At 38.2% G+C, this 19848-nt stretch overlaps 1 protein-coding gene across 4 annotated transcripts in view; it reads left to right on the top strand.

Moving 5' to 3' along the window:
- The window catches only part of DISC1 (DISC1 scaffold protein), a 178981-nt gene that overhangs the window by 61991 nt on the left and 97142 nt on the right, over window positions 1-19848 (top strand). For all 4 annotated transcript variants that reach the window (XR_013181410.1, XR_013181411.1, XM_077175602.1 and 1 more), the window contains 2 exons: window positions 1432-1667; window positions 15376-15430. Coding sequence is in view for 2 of the 4 variants with exons in the window: in XM_077175602.1 (XP_077031717.1) it covers window positions 1432-1667; window positions 15376-15430 (291 nt within the window). In the remaining 2 variants the exon portion in view is untranslated. The remainder of the gene's footprint in view (window positions 1-1431; window positions 1668-15375; window positions 15431-19848) is intronic.

Genomic DNA, 19848 nt, shown 5'->3' with positions numbered 1-19848 from the left:
AGCATGTCAGAGATCTCTTGCAGGTTGTATAGAAAATTATGAACATACAGTCTGTGGCTATGTGTGGACATAATAGTTTAAATGGCTTGCAAAGTTTCACAGAGACGGTAAGAAGTGTAGGAATCGAATCTCATTCTCCAATATGGTGTTCAGCTAGTTTGATGACAACTTTAGCTCAGCAACCCAGTTTCCTTCAACAAGTGCTGCTTCCTTGGATGCAAGCTATCTGTTGGGTTTTCAAGGAAAAACCTGTGCAAGGATGATGTACAAATTAATGAAGATTTTTTTTTTTTAACTTTTGGCCTCCTCACTTCAGGAAGGACATAGAGGTGCTTGAGCACATCCAAAAAAGGGGAATGAAGCTGGAAGGATCTGGAGCACAAGTTTGATGAGGTGCAGCTTAGGGAGCTGGGAGTGTTTAGCCTGGAGAAAAGGGGTCTCAGTGGGGACCTTATCACTCTCTACCTGAAAGGAGGTTGTAGCCACGTTGGTCTCTTCTCCCAAGTAACAATTGACAGGAAAAGAGGAAATGGCCTCAAGCTGTACCAGGGGAGAATAAGATTGGACATGAGAAAGAATTTCTTCACTGAAAGGGTGGTCGGGCTTTGGAGTAGGCTGCCCAGGGAGGTGGTGGAGTCACCATCCCTGGAAATGGTCAAGAAATGGCTTGACGTAGCACTTAGTGCTCTGGTTTAGTTGTGCTGTTCAGTCAAAGTTGGGCACAATGATCTTGGAGCTCTTTTTCAGCATTAATGATTCTACAGTTCTGTGGTTCTAAAAATTGTATTTTGCTCTTGCAAGAAACGTCAATATCGTAATGCACACAATTTGCATTTCTAGAAAAATGAGTGCAACTGATGTTGAGGTTCTGTGCATTTTAAGTCAAGGGAAGGATTTTGTGCTTTTAGTTAATATGAAATGTTAATTATCAGAAGGGCTGATTAGATAGCAAGTGATTCTATGCTTGCATCCTGTGCTTCATGTTGAATTGGAACCATCAGATAAACCATTGCAGGGATATTCTGCAGGATAGATGTTTGATCAGTTTAGCTGCCAGTCTGTAGAACAAGATTCTGTTGCCATGGGTGATCTGACATTTGTTTTTTTGGTGGAAGTTTTTAGCTTGTGAACTTGTGAAATACCTATGTATTTTAAAAGTGAAAGAGGACTGAGAGTAGATGTTGGAAGGGGAACGTGAAGTGCGGTGCTGGACTGGAGGTGGTGAGTTTCAGACTGCTGCAAGCACTAGAGTTTCTGAGTACAACTGAAATAAGAGTTTTTGTGTGTCAGCAAGAAGATGTCTCATTTAATGTTTGCTAAATTGGACATATTTAATTCATGCTACTTCTGACACTTGTACTGTTTTTTCTTAGGGGTGAATGGGTTTCTTTTATAAGATTCATAATAAACTTTGGTTTCTGTTCTATGCAGAAAGAAATTGAAGATCTCCGAACAAGACTGGCCATATTAGAAGGAAAAGATCAACAGCTGAGAAGAGAAATTGAAGAACAAGATAGGCTCATTCAGTCACAGGACTGTGAACTGGCTGCTTTACTTGGCTGCATTTCTTTGAGAGAGCTGCAGGAAATAAGCAAGGCTGTGGATGACACCTTAGCATCCTCCTATCGAATTCCATTCAGTTTAGATCTTCCAGGAGCAATAAAGAGGTATTTAAATTCCAATTTAGATGTGAGTCTTATATCTTCTTGTATGTTCTGCTGAATTTGCTGTCACTTGTTTTCTTCATCATTGTGCCAGCTAATTATCTGGATTTAGACACTTTAAAACTTTCTGAGAAGAGATGTTGGAGTTCTACTATCGATGTATTTCCTCAGAGGAGTTTAGTTATTTGAATGTCTTGCACTTAATGTTCTCTTATGGTGAAGACCCACCTGCAGAAAGCATGTGTGTCCATCAACTGTTAAGTCCTATCATCAGCTTACACTATATTTCTTGTTAACTGGTGGAATTCTTTCCCCAGTTTGGTAATGCAGTAATTCAAATGTATTTCTTACAGCCTGAAAGTGTGTACTAGGCACCAGTCAAGTAAATATTAGAGATGCTTCTTGCTTCCATGAACTTGTAATTACAACAAACTCCTCAGAGTGCTAGACTCAGACAGTGGACTTGAGGCAGTGGGCAGGAGGATGCAGCATGAATAATTTTGGGACACTCACAGTTAAATGAACAGTAGGTGCATTCTTTAAATGGAAAAGTAGCTACTCTTGGCAGTATTTTGGAAATAACCTCATCTTTATTTAACAAAAGCAATTGAAGTACTGAAACTGTACTGGACATTGGTGATGGGACTTTGAAAGTGGTACTGCTGCTGTGTCACCAAGAGAAAATAAAATTCCTGTTTATCCTAATGTACTTTTCTTCCAGAAAAGCAAAAACCATGTTGCTTGCAATTTTTTATCTCCCACCATGTTTATTTGATTTAGTTTGGTTGTATTAACATTCATGAGAAATTGCTGCTCATGCGTGCTAATTTATACAGATTTTTTTAAAGTCAGCAGAACATTTTATAGAGAAGGTATTCTTCTCTTTTGACATGTGTTTAAAAGTGTAAATTAGGTTATGAGAAATAGTTTCTTGCATTAAGTTTAGCTTGTTTTAATAATATCTTATACCTGTGTTTCTGAGATTGAGGAATAAAAGATCTTAAGCAGTATGAGAAACTGATTTGAGTTTTCTTAGTTTTGGGTTTGCTTATGAAAGAATATTCAGATTACTTTCATTGCTGCTGTAATATTTGGGTTGCACTTACCTCGCTGGGAAGTTATTTAAAAGTGAGTTAAATAGTATGGGTTCAGGAGGAATTTTCTATGAGTTGTTTGCTTACTAGCACCATGAAAAGCACAATCACTTGAGAGAAAACAGGCATTCATTATTCAAAATGAGTTTATAACAGGAATGAAAATTTTAAAGTAATTTTTTCCTTTCTGTTCATTTTTAAAAGATGCAATGAATTAATTTTTTTTTTTTTTCCTTGTTGGTTGACTTTGTTGTCACCAGTGGTCAGATGCTTCTGCTCTCATTCCCATAGCTGGAGTTCTGCTGTTGGACTCTGGTGTGTTGACCTTGGCTGCACACCAGGTGCTCACCAAGCCACTCTATCACTCCCTCTTCTCTGCTGGCCTGGGGAGAAAAAACAAGATGGAAAACAATCCATGGGTTGAGATAAGGCAGTTTACTAAAGCAGAAGCAAAATGTTGCATGCATGCAAACAATTTTATTCTCTTCTTTTCATCATCAGGTGATGTCAAAACACTTCCCAGGAAGCAGGGCTTCAGCACATGTAGTGGTTGCTCTGAAAGACAAACACTGTAAATAATGAATGGCCTTGCTTCTTCTTCCTTCTGTTAGCTTCTATATCAGCAGACATCCCAAACATCCTGTAGTATGGAATATCCCTTTGGTCAGCGGGAGTCAGATGTCCTGGGTATGTCCTTTCCCAGGATTTTGCCTAACCCCAGCCTACTGCTGGTGTGGGAGGGCAGAATGTTGGAGAGAGGGTGCTGATGCTGTGCCAGCCCACACTGGTGTGTTACCAATGCCTTTCCAGCCACCAATGCAAAGCACAGCACTGTGGAGGCTGCTGTGGGGAAAGTGAACTCCATCTCAGCTAAATCAAATACAGGACACATAAATGCAGTTATTTGACAGTGAGAGTGTACTCAGATAAACAGTGAGTTTAACTGGTAGGTGGCTTCCTTTTTGAGCTGTGCAGTCTATCATACCTCAAGTACAGAGATTTTATGTCTGATTCTGGCCTGTTCTTCTTCTGTAAGATGAAAAAGCATCATGCACATAGTAAGACATTTGGTGTGGGTATAATTCCTATGTGCCTATGGGCATCCCCCAGATTGTCATACAGTTAGACAATAATTTAGGGGGATTATCTTGTTTAAACTTCTGCTCCAAGTGAGGCTACAATTTCCAAGTGAGATCAGGTTACTCAGTGCCCTATCTCTCTGAGTTTTGGATATCTTCAAAGATGGAGATTTTGCATCCTGCATTTCACTACCCTTGCTGTAAACTCTTTTTCCTTTGTCTTGCCAGAATTTCCATGGTTGCAACTTGCATTGGCTTATTCTAAATCAGTACTTGTGGAAGAAGTATTGTTTATTAGGTGACAGGTTTACATACTTTGTTGATGCTAGTTCAACATATTAGTTTTAAATTCCAAAGTCTTGGCATAGTTAATCTGGAGGTTTTTCTGGAAATGTGCATTTGATTTTAGGAATAGTTGCAGAGGAGAAAAAAAGTTTTCTAAATTTAGAGCTATCTGTGTGAGAAATAAAGCTATTACTCATGCACATGTGCTAGAGATCAGTGATTATGTAGAAAGTTCAATATCAATGGACAGTGAATTACAAACCCCTCACTGTTGGGCTGCAAGATACTCTGTATTTATTCTAGCAACATTGTGCTTGTCAGTGAAGTACTGCTATAACGTGCTTTTGCATAATTATTTGTTGACTACATGAATTGCATTCAGCACTGAGTAACACAGGCAGGGCTAGTGTGAAGCATCTCTTAAGACAATCTGTGCTGTAATGAATTGTATTTGGTGGCTTGCAGCTCGCTAAAAGATAAAAAATTATTCAATATATTGAAGCAAACTTCCAGGAACATGAGAGGATATATTAAACAAAGAATACTTGCTCAAGTACTTGCCCTTCTGTGTGAAGGAGGAAAAGAGCAAGTCATATACAACACTGGGATGAGCATTGGTTCTAAGCTTATTTTTCTTGTCAAGTGTTGTTATTTTTTCAGGAGTGCTCTTTGTTTTGCCTTATCTTTGGTATGTGCTGAACTTTTTAAATACAAAGAGCCTTTGTCAATACCTAAAGCATGCTTTGAGTTTGAAGAATTAAGAAATGTTAGGCGCATTACCCTGGGACCTTACTCGAGGGCTATCGGAAGACACGGTTCAAACCTGCTGGTTAATGGGCAAAGAAGAATGTTTTGACAGGGAATTCTCACTGAGGTTGAGACTGCAGAATGTGGTCGTTTTGCTCATCCAGCTCATCCTAATTGCTCTTGGTAAGCTAAAGGGTACCATAATTATTTTAAAATGGGAAATTGCAGGGTAAAAGCTCAGTTCACTTGTATGAGTTTGTGTGGAGATGTGTTTAAAAGGTGGGAACAGCTGGTGTTATGTGCACTGCGACACATGCCAGTGTTTTAACTGAAGACAACACACTGAAATCAGAGGAAAATGGGTCTGAGTACTTCAGCATGAAGTACTTTCTTCTGGAGATTGCAAAAAGTATCCAAATATATAATTTTCATATTTGCTACTGGACACCATTTCAGAAATACATGTTTTTAACTGGTGTAACTTGCATTTTCTAATTATAAAAGAAGACCATATTAATTATTTGACCTATTCACTTCAATATCTGTTAGTTCCTTTATTTGTTTCTTTCCATTTCACAACTCAGACTAGGGAAATCTGTTTTACTTCAGTTCATTTTTAGTTTCATTTTGCAGTTTCTTTGTTTTATCCATATCTGCAGACGCATGTGTTCTTACAGCATGCCATTCTTAAAATAAATTGCACTGTTCCATCTGGACTATTGTCTGGGCACTGATTGCTGGTTGAAAGAAATTCAATTATATACCTTTCAAAATATTAGAATGTTCCACCTCTTCTTCACATAGAACAGTTTTTGATTAGTAGGCATTTGTTCTATGGTGGCTTTGTGGGACCACCTGAAGATAAGGAAATTCTCTGTTATGTGTATTAGTTATTAGAGGGTGGCCAGTGGTGCAAGGAACTGAACTTGAACACTTATGCAGCCAGTTCACTCTGCTTTTGTGACGCCTGGAGTTCATTTGAGAAAGATCAATTTGAAATGAAGTACAAGTACTCAGGAGGGTGTAAATCCTATTTGTTGGGAGTGTACTCAAAGTGTTCAGCAACTTCAGTTGAGGACAAAGACTGATGAAGACAAAAGGTGGAGTTTTTTTAGAGAACTTGGTTTACTTGAGTAAAGTTGGAAAAAAGACTTCAACATAGTTTCACATACTAACTTAGGGAAGGATTTAGAATGGGCTGTCATGTTTTGTCATTGGGAGAGATTGCTTGCTGCTGTTCAGGGCCCCAGTGGAAAGCGTTCTTCTTGTAGGTAACTGGGTAGAGAGAGAGGGCTCACAGTCTGGCTGTACTCAGGAACGTGCATTCTCCAAAAACCTATGGCACCTAGGAAAGCTTGTGTTTCCTTCTTGCTGATTGGTGAAGACATTGTGGTGATGTTGTTGATGACCTTGGTGGGAATCTGACTCCATCTGTCTTGCCACTTTACTCCCAGGAACTGGATTTCTCAGGCAGGTCCCTTGACTTTGCTCTTCTTGATGGTGAAGCTGGCTTCTAGCAGAATCTGGGTGATCCTCTTTCCTTTCTCAAATACTTCCATTGCTGTGTTCCCCCACACAATGATGTCATCAATATATGGTAGGTGTTCTGGAGTCTCACCCTTTTTCCAGTGCACTCTAGATCAGTCCATGGCAGATGATGGGGCTGTGCTTCCACCCCCGTGGCAGCCGGTTCCAGGTGAAAGCAAACTGAGGCCTGCATTCTGCTGCCAGAGGAATGGAGAAAAATGTGTTAGCAATGTCTATAGTGGCATGCCACCTCACTGCCTTGGACTCCAGCTCGTACTGGAGTTCCAGCATGTCCGGCACAGCAGCGCTTAGCGGTGGAGTCACTTCATTCAAGCCACGGTAGTCCACAGTCAATCTCCATTCTCTGTCAGACTTGTGCACAGGCCAGATGGGACTGTTGAAGGGTGAGTGGGTTTTGCTGACCACCCCTTGGCTCTCCAGTTCACGGATCATTTTGTGGATGGGGATCATGGCATCTCGATTTGTTCTGTACTGCTGGCAGTGCACTGTTGAGGTGGCAATCGGCACTCGTTGCTCTTCCACCTTCAGGAGTCCTACTGTAGATGGGTTTTCTGATAGTCCAGGCAAGGTGTTCAACTGCCTAATGTCCTCTGCCTCTAGAGCCACTATCCCAAACACCCACCTGAGTCCCCTTGTGTCTTTGTAATAGCCATTCCAGAGGAACTCTTAATTTCTTATCATACCATCATATAGCCTGAGCCTTGATAATAAGACTGTCTCATTTTCAGCTAGTCCCATACCTGGGTTTGTCTTTGACAAGGGCATCATCTCTGCTTTCTCAAAGTATTTGGCTACAGTCTTTTGTGAGAGGCTAAGACAAGTCATAGGTGAAAGAAAAGAGTGAGCTGACTGATTGGGAAAGTTTATCTTTCTGATAGATAGATAGATAGATAGATAGATAGATAGATAGATAGATAGATAGGTAGGTAGGTAGGTAGGTATTTTCTTCTCCATTTTGTCTGCCTAGGATTAATTTCATTCCTTTGTTCTTTGCATAGGGGTAGAGTTCATGGGCAAGTGGCTTTGTTTCCTTTCTTGTGGCAGCAAATCTAGGAGGAACTGTGTGCCATAAAGTGTCTATGCTTTGGCACATGATGTGAATTTGCTTTCTGTGAAGGTGCAAACGTGGCTCAGAAGTTCATAATGATTCTGATCCCACTAGAGGAGGAGAGGGTACACCCTTTGGAGGGAGGAAAAAGGGCTTCTGCAAAGTCTACTCCCATACCATAGGCACTGGCCTTCCTTGGGAAGAACAGGGGAGATTAAAAACAGAGCAGGGAAAGGAAAGAGCCAGTCTTCCAATGTGGAGGACAGAGCCATTGCTGTCAACCTGAATTGTTTTGGAGCAATCTTAAAGGCAGTTTTTTGTCTTTCCAAGCAGTGTTATAGAAGGAAAAACTCGCAGCAGAAGGATAAGTAACACTTGCTTGAGTGCTCACGTGTATGGTGTAATGAGGAATCTGGTTTTCCCTGCTGAGCATCTGGTTCCCCCTGCTTGCTTGAACAGCATCCAGTGGGACGTAGCAGCCTATAAAGCCCTGGCCACGTATGTGCTGATTCCTCTGGGTATGTGCACAATGAGATTTACTTCTCTGCAGGGAAAAATGACCAGCTGTCTCAATCAATGTATGATACTAAATTAGTTTGTATATAATGAAGAGAAACAGCTAGCAACTATATTCAGGGTACAGACCCTTTCAGTCAGTGAAATAAAATGGATGTTATTCTTAGGAGAATAATTGCAGCTGCTGTGGGCAAGCTCTAGTTTTTGTGCAGTCCAGACAGATGTAGCAGAAGAATGGGGATATATTGATATGTCAGAAAATCTGGGGAAAGTATTAGTTAGGATGTGATGAACTGCTCCTACAGATAGCTGTTTTATTGTCCCTTTGTTCTCATTCTGATGCTCCTGTTCCTGATAGCAGCTGAAGCAACAACTGCTTCAACTGCCCTGCAGCATCAGCTGGCAGAAGAGTGGTGGGAAACCCAGCAACATATGAATGGTTTGGTTGGTTGAAACAGCCAGCTGGTTTGGCTGTCTGAATGGTGTTTTATAGGACCAGAAGATTTCTCAATACATGGCAATAAAAATAGAGCTTGTTGTGATGATTAAAGATGCCAGCAGCATCTTCAGGTGTCTGTGAACTGATAGTTTCTGCTGGAGTGATTTTATGTAAAAACCTCAAAACCATACTGAGATTCTGCCTCTGTCCTTGTATTGCTGGCATTTAAGAAACCACTTTATTGATCATTCTTATAAAAAATTGTGATGTGTCATCCAATGCCCTGATTTTTCTTCATGTCTCTTAACTGGGGCTACTGTCTGGCAGCACTCAGCAAATAAGAGTTGACTCTGTTTAGAGTTCTTATGTATGCAAGAGCTGGGCAGGATGATGAGTTTTTAAAGTACACTTCCTATAGGTGTAAGTCTTTGAGAGTTGACAAAGGGAAATACAGTCATTGAGCAACCCATGAGTCAGTGAGAAACCCTATTGGTGAGCTGAGGTTATACAAACATTGAGAAAGTGTATTTTTAGTTCTGACTCTTGAAAAATTTTGAGTGGGGCAGCACATGTATTAAAGCAATCCTTGATGTATAGCAACAGTGAAGAAATGCTGCTCTGCAAATGATAGCTTGAAAAAGAGCAAATTGCTCTTCTTCAAAAAGAAGAAAAGCCACCTCTCTGATCACTCAGAGGTAGGTGCATAATTTTGGGTTCTCATTCATATTCCTTCGAGAACTTTGTAGATTGAAATGTGCAGAAAGTGTGATGCTCCTGTGCCTTAAAGTACATCTCTTGATAGTTGTTGTCCCAGATCAGATTAATTTTTGAGGTTGGAAGTTTTCCAAGGTGAGACTTTGTATTTTACTTCTAATTCAGGTGACTAGTCCTTGCAGCTGTCAGAAATTTCATTTTTATTATGAGTTAAACACAACTTTTCTCTCCTTGTATTTAATGTCCAAGTCCTTTCCTCAAGAGCGCTTTCAGGTTTAGATAAAGAAATTGGATTTTTACCACATCAGCTGAGCAGAAATTTTCTATTTTTATATTTTTTTAACTAGCTCTGTCGTCATATAGAAATTTTCTCTGGGCTGCATTATCGAAGAAAAAAACCGGAGTTTATTTGGAAAACCCTCACTTAGGTTTAAAGAGTGGTTTTACTTCCCATTAAAAAGATATGCTGCTGTGAAAATACCATTGTTTTAAGTCCCATGGATCATTGCACAAAGATGAAAAGGAATTTACGTGCTTGGCTGAAAAATTGCATTCTTGATATGGTGATACTCAGATGTGTAGCCCAGACAGGCTTATGAGACAATCACATCCAATGAAAATCTTGTTATCCCATTTCTTTCTTGATTAGGTAGAATCAAACTTTGTGGTAAAGAGTTTCAAAAGAGAACAAAAAGTGGTTATTTACATTAGTGCATTTAATGCATTCTAGCCCTGAATGTCCCTAATTGAGAAGAAGTTAGGGCCAGCAATGCCCTGTAGGTCTTGTCCTGCTAAAGTCTGCCCATGGTATCTGTAAATAATAATCTGTTGGTTTTCCTCAAGAAAACTTTGGAAACAAGTATGTTTTTTCTTCATTTTTTCTTCTTTTTTTTTCTTTAGTCCTACTTGTACGTGTCTAGCTTAAAGATGTCTCTTGTTAAATATAGTTTTGTTCAAAGCTCTTTTTTTATGAATTGTTTTCAAAACTTTCTGAAATACGCCCATTGAGGGAACTATAAAATCACAAGGAAGTTATTGATTGATTTGATTTTATACTGTGGATTTATTCCCTAAAAACCCAGTGAAGTCCATATACTGAAGACTTTTGGTGGATTTTTGCCTTGATGTAGACTCTAGCAGACATTTACACCAAAGGTTCCCCAAGTAGCACTTGTGATTGTTTTTTTTTGCAGGGACTGGACAAAAGCTTTTTTTTTTGAAGGTCCGCTTCTGTTTGTTGTTAAAAGCAAGATTACAAGTGTAGGGCTTTGTTTATATATTTTTATCTTCTAAGAGAGTATGGCTTCTTCTGACTTCAGAATTGGAACAAGAATCTTGTTAGAAGACATAAAGCTGTAAAAGCCATGGTCCTTGCAGTTGTGATCATGAGAATGATCACAGTAACCTTATTGTTTGCAGGCAGTCTCATTACTCTGGGCCAAATTCAAACTGTAAACTGTTTAAATTTGCTGATTTTTATCTAGAGGGAAATACATATTCATCTGAATTGAGGGTTCAGCCCATCATGCTTTTTGCATACAATCTGAGCGTGGGCTTCTAGACTGTTATTCTTGAATTAGAAATTCAAATATGGGTAATTTTAAATTGTTCTAACTTGTGCTTAGTTTTAAAGAAATTAAAGTGCTTTTTGCTTAAGCACTGTATTGTGGTGTGGAGATTGGGAGTGTAATGACAAGATAATAATTTTTTAGGTGACAGTAATGTAAAGGAGAATACTTGCTGTTAAAGGACTTTTTACTTGTCTTTCAGTGTGTTCAGAAAGGGATCAGAAATGGCAGCTTAATTTCTTTATGAAAAATAAGAATTTTTAGTACAGGATTTATTTGTTTTATATCAGTACCCTGTGTGTGGTATGTTCTGTTGTGTAGATACAAAAATAAATTCTGACTGCGCTTTTTGTTGCTGAATAAAAATTTTATTATTAATACAGGAACTGTTTCTGTTTAAGCAGTGTGTATATTTATACAAATTGAATATGGAGAACAGCATGAATTGCCTTTTGCCCATTTGCATTCTTTGAATTTTTTCTTAGGAAGCAAAACGTAAATACATAATAGCTTGGTATGCAAAGGGAAGTATACTAGCATAGTGGAAGGAAAGACATTCAGAAACATGCCTTCCTTTTGGAAAAAGCCATTCTTCCCAGTATTGTGCTAGTTAGCCTTCCTTTGAACAAAGCCACTTCCACAGTATCTGTAATTCCTGCATGCAAATTTAAACTTCTCAGAAGATTCTTTAAAAGGCATTTTAAACATTATCTATTATATCATGACACATAATGTCCTCTGTGGTACTGTGGGGAGGTGTGATAGAGTGAGGGATGAGGGAACCAGACCACTTGATTCTTATTCTTCCTTCTGTCCCCTATTGCATTGAAATTGTCGTCCTTTATTTTGCCTGCACACCATTCCCAATTATGAACATCATCATCTCAGCAGGTTCCAACTGTGTTATTACAATTAAATATATTTAGTAGCAACTCTTTAATATCAGTAAAATGAGGTACTTAAAGGGTACTGCCTGAAGTATTTGGATCTGAAAATTTTCCCCATAATCTCTTGTTACGTGCCAGATCAACTTCTGTTCCTGAGCATGCAGCATTTCCACATCCTCCTGCAGCTCTCCAGCCAAAGTCTGTGTTTTGCCAAAGTATTGCTTCATGTGTCATCCAGAAATTACATAATCCCTCAGCTCCTGCTTTCCTGTTCTAGTCTAGCCTGTATGCAGTGATACTCTGGGACGTAGCACGTGTACATTCCTGTTCTTCTTTCCTCCTAATGGATCCCAATGTCTGCAAGTCCATGGCATGTCATTCAAATGAAAGGCCTGTGTGGCCATCTACATGAATGAAGATACACTGCACATGAGGTATAGTTTGCTGTGGATTCTGCAAGTGTTAAAAACCTTTCTTTTCCTTCATATTTAGTCAGTTAAATTTGTGTTAATTGAATTCCTGCCTTGCTTTAGTCCTTGCATCAGCTGGGTCAAGAATTTTGCTTTCTCTGTGATAGAGTTTGCTTATAATGAATTTGAGAAGTAAGTTCTAAATGGTCCTCATAATGGATTGCTAAGACTGTGAGGAGAAGCTGTCAAACTCTTGATTAGCTGTTCTGTCAGAAAAGAATAGCAACGAGTCAAAAGTATGAACGCCTTCCCAGGCAAGAATTTTGTGTTATTCCAAAGAGCTCTTTCTAAAGTCGTTTACCCTTGTAGTAATACCTAAAGCAGCTTTTAAGCAGACAGAATACCCCTCTTAAAATGAAATATGATGCTCCAGGGTGGTTGTAAAAGAAAATGCTGTTTCTGGTTCAAGTCACATGTAATAGATCATGGCGGTTAAAGCTCTTTGTTGGTAGAATGAATCAGTATTGACTGCCTGGTTACTCTTGTGGGTCATTACCTTGTCAGTTAATTGGAAAGCTTGTGAGGGGCTTCACTGTGACAGTGTTTTGTGGTGGAAGAAAACAACCTGGGAATAAATGTAGTTAAAAGCAGTTTGTAGTTGGTAACGATGGCTGGTTCCTACATGGTTTTGATTGCTGTGTGTGCATTGTATGATGCTAATCTCTGCAAGGGGTAAGGGATTCCTCTGGTATCACTGTGAAGGCTAACAAGGATTTGAAACAGAATATTACTGTGGAATGCATACCATAAATAAAACAAATGCACTTGTAAGAGTCTGTGTGAATGCTGTATCTGTAACAGAAAGATGTTTAGATTTGAGTTTCTGGTTAATCCAGCTATCGCTAGCTTGGGTGAAATGAATTACTTACTAATGATATCCTTTATTGTTATAGGTCAGATTAATATAAAATTCCATTAAAACGGTAGTTCCACAAAATTTTCTTAAAGCCATAGTTTTGTTGTCATTGTAGTGGCAGCATTTGATTCTTTATTTATTTTTTAGTGACTTGTTAGAGACTCATGAAAAAGAAATCTGGGTATAGGGAGAATGTTTTTCCCCACTCAGCACCTGGTCCTGAAAGTCTGCATGGCTTTGTGCATCCTTGTTAGCAATGCAGATTTGACAACTCGGTCCTAGTTTGCCATGCTGTTTTGAATGCATTGCTTCAAAAGAGGTTAAAAATTGATCTCTCTTCCTGTTAGCTGTGTGAATTATGCAGAGCAGTGAAATGTATGAACCTGAGGGGGGCTTTCTGTGAGGAAAGGAAACAGATGAGAGGAAGAGCACATGGAAGGTATTTGTTAGAGTTGCCATCTATATACTGTTGTTCTTCTGGCTAAAAGTGCACTTTATATTTTATTATGGCCTGGGTCTTTAGAGTTGAATTTTATGAGGCATTTTCAGTACAATTGGGTCAGTCACCCAGTATTCATTCAATTACACACTGCAGCCTTGCTGCTGCCCCTTGACATCTGTACACAAAGCCCATCTTTTTTTTTACATAACCTGACCAGCTCAGATGCCAATTGTGGGAGATGCTGAAAGTCACTGGGAGCTCCAAAGCATAAGAAAAGAAGTGGCTAAATAGTTCATTCTGTCTGGCATGCCCAGAGGCAAGCAGGGAGCTGATAATGGCATCATTACACCAGCAATACTTTATGTTTTGCACATATATTGCTGTAGAAAAGGGAGACATTTGAGACTCTGTGAGAAATGTCATTAAACACTTTTACATAGGTAGGCAGCTGCATTTCTGATTGTTTCATTGCACAGGTGCTGGGGTGGTAATGAGGTGACAGGCCTGACTGGGCTGTAGATAGGAAAGATGTGTGCTCCTTGAAGCAGGGTATTAGGGACAGCAATGCAAATAGGTGTCTCATTAATGTGATTAAATGATACTCTGAATTCTGCCTCTGAGGCTATTTCACTCCTGTGTGCATTTTGCCAGGATGGTCCAACCAGCCTTTCTGTAGGTGATCAATAGCTGTTTGCAACTTCAACTTCACCTGCTTTGGGATTCATGCTCGTGAAAGTGCTGACTCTTGAACTAGGGCTCAGGAAGTGCTGTGCTTGGAAAATCAGGGCAGGTTCTCAAAAGAAAACTGAAATGCATACAGAGGAGGAATGCATAGGCAGCAGGAGCTGTGTGCATGTAAAAACAGGCGCTCAGTCATAGTGTGCTTTCTGAATAACCGTGGCTTTTGTTTCTTCCACCTGTAAAATTAATACAGCGCTGCCTTGTCATGCGGGAGCATCACTGAAATAAATCCAGTGATGTCTCTGATATGTCTGGATATTTCAATGCCTAACACTAGAGAAAAGCTCAGAATATATCATTAGTTCTTGTTTGGGAAAAAATAGTAATGGTAAGTCATGAAATAAATAGTTTTTATAACACATAAGGCATGAGGAAAAATTGAGAGGCTGCTAATGGAGTGTGCTGACTGTCACATACACAGAACTGAGGTGTTTGATAGAAAAGAAAATAGTGTGTGATAAAGTAATTGAACAATGTAGAAAAAGTGTACACCTCCTAAGTCAGAGAGAGGGGAGTATTAAAGCAAAAATTGCAAAAAATAACCTCTCTCCTAACTCCTGATGTTTGATTTACTTGGATTTTTGAACTTCATGTTAAAAATGTAAATGGTGGATTTATTTACAAGAGCCAAAAGAACAGGTTTATTTTAGATCTGATAATAGAAAAGTAGGAAACCTCCATGCTTCTAATATATGGGAAAAATCTTTTCATTTTGTTCATATAAGCATGGGTAGTGCCTCAATTTCAGCCCACTGTTGCATCAATTTGGTGAAAATATTTGGTGGGTTTTTATGGATCTAAAGAAACTGAGTACTGGGATTTCATGTAAAATTACTGTGAGAATAAGTGAATGTAGTTGAACTTTTTCTGGTAGAGCTGAAAACTGGGTTGTAAATTGCCAGTTCTTTGTGTCAGAAATGCCTTTGTGTTAGGTTTTTAGATGATAGTCTAGCAAAACACCAGTCCTGGATATTTCTGGGAACTTCTCACTATACTTTAGGTATTATGATTACACAAATAATCATAATTGTGCTTCAAAGGGTAAGTAAAATCTGTATACTTGTTAATAAAGAACTGTAAAGGTGATGTTGGTTAGTCATTAGGAACCCTGAAATGAAGCATAGTTTTTGTCTTAAAATTGACTCTGTTGTGTTAGTATGAGTCAGCTTGACACTTTATTTCCATATGAAAATGTGTCTTGTGTAGCAGGCCATGTTGAGCAGAGGTTAACTTTTTAATTTTATTTATTTATTTTATTTTATTTTAATTCCTTCTAGCCTTCAAGAGAAAGAACAAATGTATAGCATGTCCATTAAAGAAACTACTGCCAAAGTAAGTACATGTTTTCAGTTCTTCAGAATATTTACAGAAGCAGATCACAGCATGCATATTGCCTTTGTTTTAGGAAGTTGGTTTTGTGGTGCTCCTTCTAAGAAGATTTTGCACATAAATATTTTTAAACACACACTGAAAAGCCCTCCCCAACTTTTTGTTTGAACAGGCCACAGGGATTATAATACTTCAGGAAGCAGATAGAGTAATCTCATCTTTCTCAGCTTTTTTACTAGCAATCCATGCTCTTGCTGAGGTCTCTATTCAGAAACACACTCCTCAGCTTCATGAAACCATGGTCACAGCTGAATGCTTTGGCTGTTAATACAGAATCTCTTACTTTCTTGTCTAACTGGTTTTGTTGGTGTGAAGGGAAGAACATAAATGAAGTACCTCTTTTCCCCACCATTTCACTAATAATCTAGCTAGCAATCTCATTTTCATACCCTTTAAAAATACAAAGAAAAGTGATATAGCTTATTTAGCACAATTTTTGTTTCTAACTAGAAATATTAATTCTTTTCCTTTATCTTTCTTATTTCATGGGCTCCTTTCAAGAAATAGAACACTAAAGTTTAATTTCAGAATGGCCCAGTTGCTCCATGAATGCTCTAGGAAAAAAAAAGAACTCTAGACAATTCACATAGATCTATACAAAACAGGAAGTGAAAAATATTTCTGGGTTTTGATTAATAATGAATTTATGCTCTGAAATAAACTTGTTTTTCATGTTTTCTCTAATAGCGGTTACCAAAATCAGTAAAAATGTCATCATCTGTACTTCCTAATTGTCTTGGCCAACACTTTGACTGTGCACTGTTGAAAAGATAATTTGAAGACTGCATCTCATAACCATTCATTCCTTCTCTTCCACTTTATTTTGAGCTCATTTTCTCTATTCTTTGCTTATACCCACATCTTGGGAAAATTAATATAGAAGGTAACAACGATTACCCCTGTATTTTTTAAATGACTATGAATAAAGGGTCAAGAAAATTATTGTAACTGACCTACAACTCATCTACTAAAATGAATGAGACATTAAGTAGCTCAAAGTGATGTTTCAAGTGTTGTTTCAAGCCATTTGCAAGCTAAAGCATAAGGTATGGAATTTACCTTTTTCCCAGAAAAAGTCTCATGAGATTTTATTTTATCACCACAGTAGCTAGACACTTTTTCAATAACACTTGAAGCCATTGGGTTACAGTAGAGAAGTCTGTGAGATAGTTTTTCACAGCTTGGATTTTTTTTTCTTTAAATTTTCAATAGATAAAATACTATTTTAATTTTATTCCAGTCCTATGTGATTACTTTTATTTGTTATAGAAGATAAATAGGAAGCATGTAGTGAGACTCCTCCAAATAATTTCCTATTTAGTTTATTCATATCATCTCATCCTATTATTTTCATCTCAAAATAAATAGAGCTGGTCTTTTAAACCTTTTTATTGTATGGTGAAAACATTCCTTTGTCAAAGGTCTATCCTTTTCCCCTGTGCCACTGGCATTTCTATGGCCTTTTCTGCCTCGTCTCTCCTGTTTTCAGCTGTGGCTGCAAAAGCTAATTTTTGCCTGCTAATGAAGGGAGTGCTGCCCCTTATTCACCACTTTCCTGCAGAAATTAATATCTGCTTTCACTAATGGCAAGATTGTGATGTGTGGGAGACCAGGTAGACTGTTCCTTCCTTTAGGCAGTGTTAGCAGAATTTGTTTATCTTTTCCAAGGTGCTGTTCTAAAGAAATGTGAAGGTTACTCAAAACTTCTTTTCTCTTGATATGATTGGAGAGTCAATTCCAGTGCTTTACTTGCTGTCCTTGTCCCTGTTTTTGCTGCTTTAGATTAAGATCATAAGCTGGAAAGATGGAAGAGGATGACAATGGGCAAACTTGCCTTTGATATTTTGCTGTTTTTCATCTTGATTCCTCATATCTTTGCTAACCAGCTTCCTACTGGTTTCAGATAGACTGCTTTTTTGAGTAATATTTCACTCTGAATGCAGATTTGTAAGGTATATTCCTAAACAAGAGCCCTTTTTAAATAAAACCAAAAAGCCTGCTTTAAAAAAATCTCAGAAACCACTGAAGAGGATTTAAAAATAAATACAGTAATACTTGTCTGCAAAAACACTTTGCAGAAACTGAAGGAGATTTTTTAGACTTTTAGACATTTAGACTTTGAGCTTGTTGGTCTGTGGGTCACAGCAGAGCTGGTCACTGAGAGCAGTCAGGCTGGTTAGAGAAGGATGGTGTTCACTGAGAGTCCAGGACACTGGCTCTGTGAATGTTCACCATCTTTGTTAGCTAAGAAATAACCTTTCCTTAGTGGCTGAATAAGCTAATGTAATGAATAATGGGATCTGTTATGAAGATACAATAATTATAAAAAATGAAAAGGATTGGAGCTTATAGAGTAGCCCTGATGTAACTCAGAAGCAGTGCCATTAGTTTAGGGGATATTACTTTGTCTTTCCCACTTGCTCATTTAGTTTTGTTGAACTATGCCATATGATAGGTCTGAAGATTAATGTTGTTCATTTATCTACAGAATGCATGTGACATTGATACAAGCAGGGGCCCAGCAACCTCCTTATCTCATGTTCCAGAAGAATCATCTCTGAGTTGGAGGGGCTGCCTTTCTGCCTCTGGTCCCTGCATTTTGGTCCATTAATAAAGAGTGCCAGCAAGCTTTGTTCTGACAGTGGGACTTAAAAAGTGGACAGTGCTCACTAGAAACTGATTAAACATCCCACCTTATTTTGCATAATTGCCAAACAGCTGTCTAGTGATAATGACTTTAACTTATTACCAGCATGGGATATATTCATGCAGTTTTCCTGGAGCTGAAAGATTCCCCATCTAATTGCAATTCACTGAGCCATTCAATGCCCCTAAAGAGAGAGTACTGCTTGGAAAGAAGTCATTAAAAACTTTCAGATTTATTTTGGAGATGGGAGACAGAAATGGCCTTTGGGTTTTTTAGGCACGTTTATTCACCTCTGACAGGTTTGGGGTTTTAAAAACATTTTAACTGAATTAGCTGGTAAGTCACTTAGAAGGGGGTGCTGAAACAAACTGAAATATCTGGGAATTAAAAAATTATAGAAGGTGCAGAAGCCATATGTGTTTTTAAATTAATAGGATGACTCTGAAGTCTTTACAAATAACAGTTACTGCCTGGAGGATAGTTCTGTTGACTCAAAAAAAATTAACCCATTTATAGTTAACAAATAATCTCAGCAAAGCAAGAGGGTGTTATTAATTTAAAAGGATTTAAAGCTAGTGTTATGTACAAATTATTATATTATTGTATATTATTATAATTTAATTGTACAAACAGGTAAACCATTAGAACTATAAAGTTTTGCTCTTTAAAAAGTGAAGTGATAACTGTGCCTCTGTTAATAAGCATGGCGCTTGTTTTTGAGGAAGGAGAAATAAAAGTGAAGGAAGGCAGGGAAACTTCTCTCTGGAGATTGCCTTTCACGTGACATCATTTCAGAACTGGCCTGTGCCTGTCTTGACTATTGCTTTAGTTGTGGTTCCAATGCATGCAATGTTTTCTAAAGTGTCAGCTACTATTTTAAGAAAGTGTTTGGCGTCTGCCTCCAAAACAAAGGATTTGCCTTGGTTCAGTGAAAGGTTTTTGTTTGTTCATTTTCCTTTCCTTCCAAAATGATGTAATATGGAGTAAACCCCAATATTTTGAATATGTGGGACTTGTATAAATTTTGCATGGTGCATAAGCTCCTTCTGAGGTGCCAATGTACACTGAAATGTAATTTCAGTGAAATTAGAATTCAGTAAAAGCTGAATTTCCTTTTTATTTTTTTCTTTATTTTTTCCTCTCTCCATGTTTTCAATACCAAACCATATTGATTGTTGAAGGACCTCCACTTAAAAAGATAAAAAAGAGAGCAAGGGAAAGTCAGAAACCTGAACCCTAGTCATTTCTGTCCTGATGTTAAACAAAGTACAGAATCAAGCTGATACAGCCTAATTTGTTGCCTTTTTTCAGTTAAAATGCAGAGCATAGTATATTTTGTATAAAAATCAGTGCACATTGTATGTTATGGAATTTTAATCTCCAAATACTGGTTTAGTTGTGCTCCACTTCAAGCATGATTATTAATACTGAAATTGTGCAGAATTTGTACAATGGCCATTCTTCTGTCTGCAGCCTCATGTATGTAGTAGTGAAACATGTCCTCTCTCCTACCTGTCCATGCAGGTAGCTAATGTTAATGCCATTCCCTGTTTTAATAATAGAATGTGCAGCACAGCCTGGACATTTTGATTCAATGTTGGGTGTTTCTGTAAAGACATCACTTTTTATTAAGTTTTTTTACCTTGCTGCAGGATGTTATGTCATGTCTGTTAACCAAGAACATTTGAAGCCCCATTTCAACTGCCTTATACTT

The sequence above is a fragment of the Agelaius phoeniceus genome, chromosome 3 (assembly GCF_051311805.1).
Source record: "Agelaius phoeniceus isolate bAgePho1 chromosome 3, bAgePho1.hap1, whole genome shotgun sequence".
Classification (NCBI taxonomy): Eukaryota; Metazoa; Chordata; class Aves; order Passeriformes; family Icteridae; genus Agelaius; species Agelaius phoeniceus.
The sequence above is the reverse complement of the archived record's forward strand: the minus strand, read 5'-3'. Positions and strand labels throughout refer to the sequence as shown.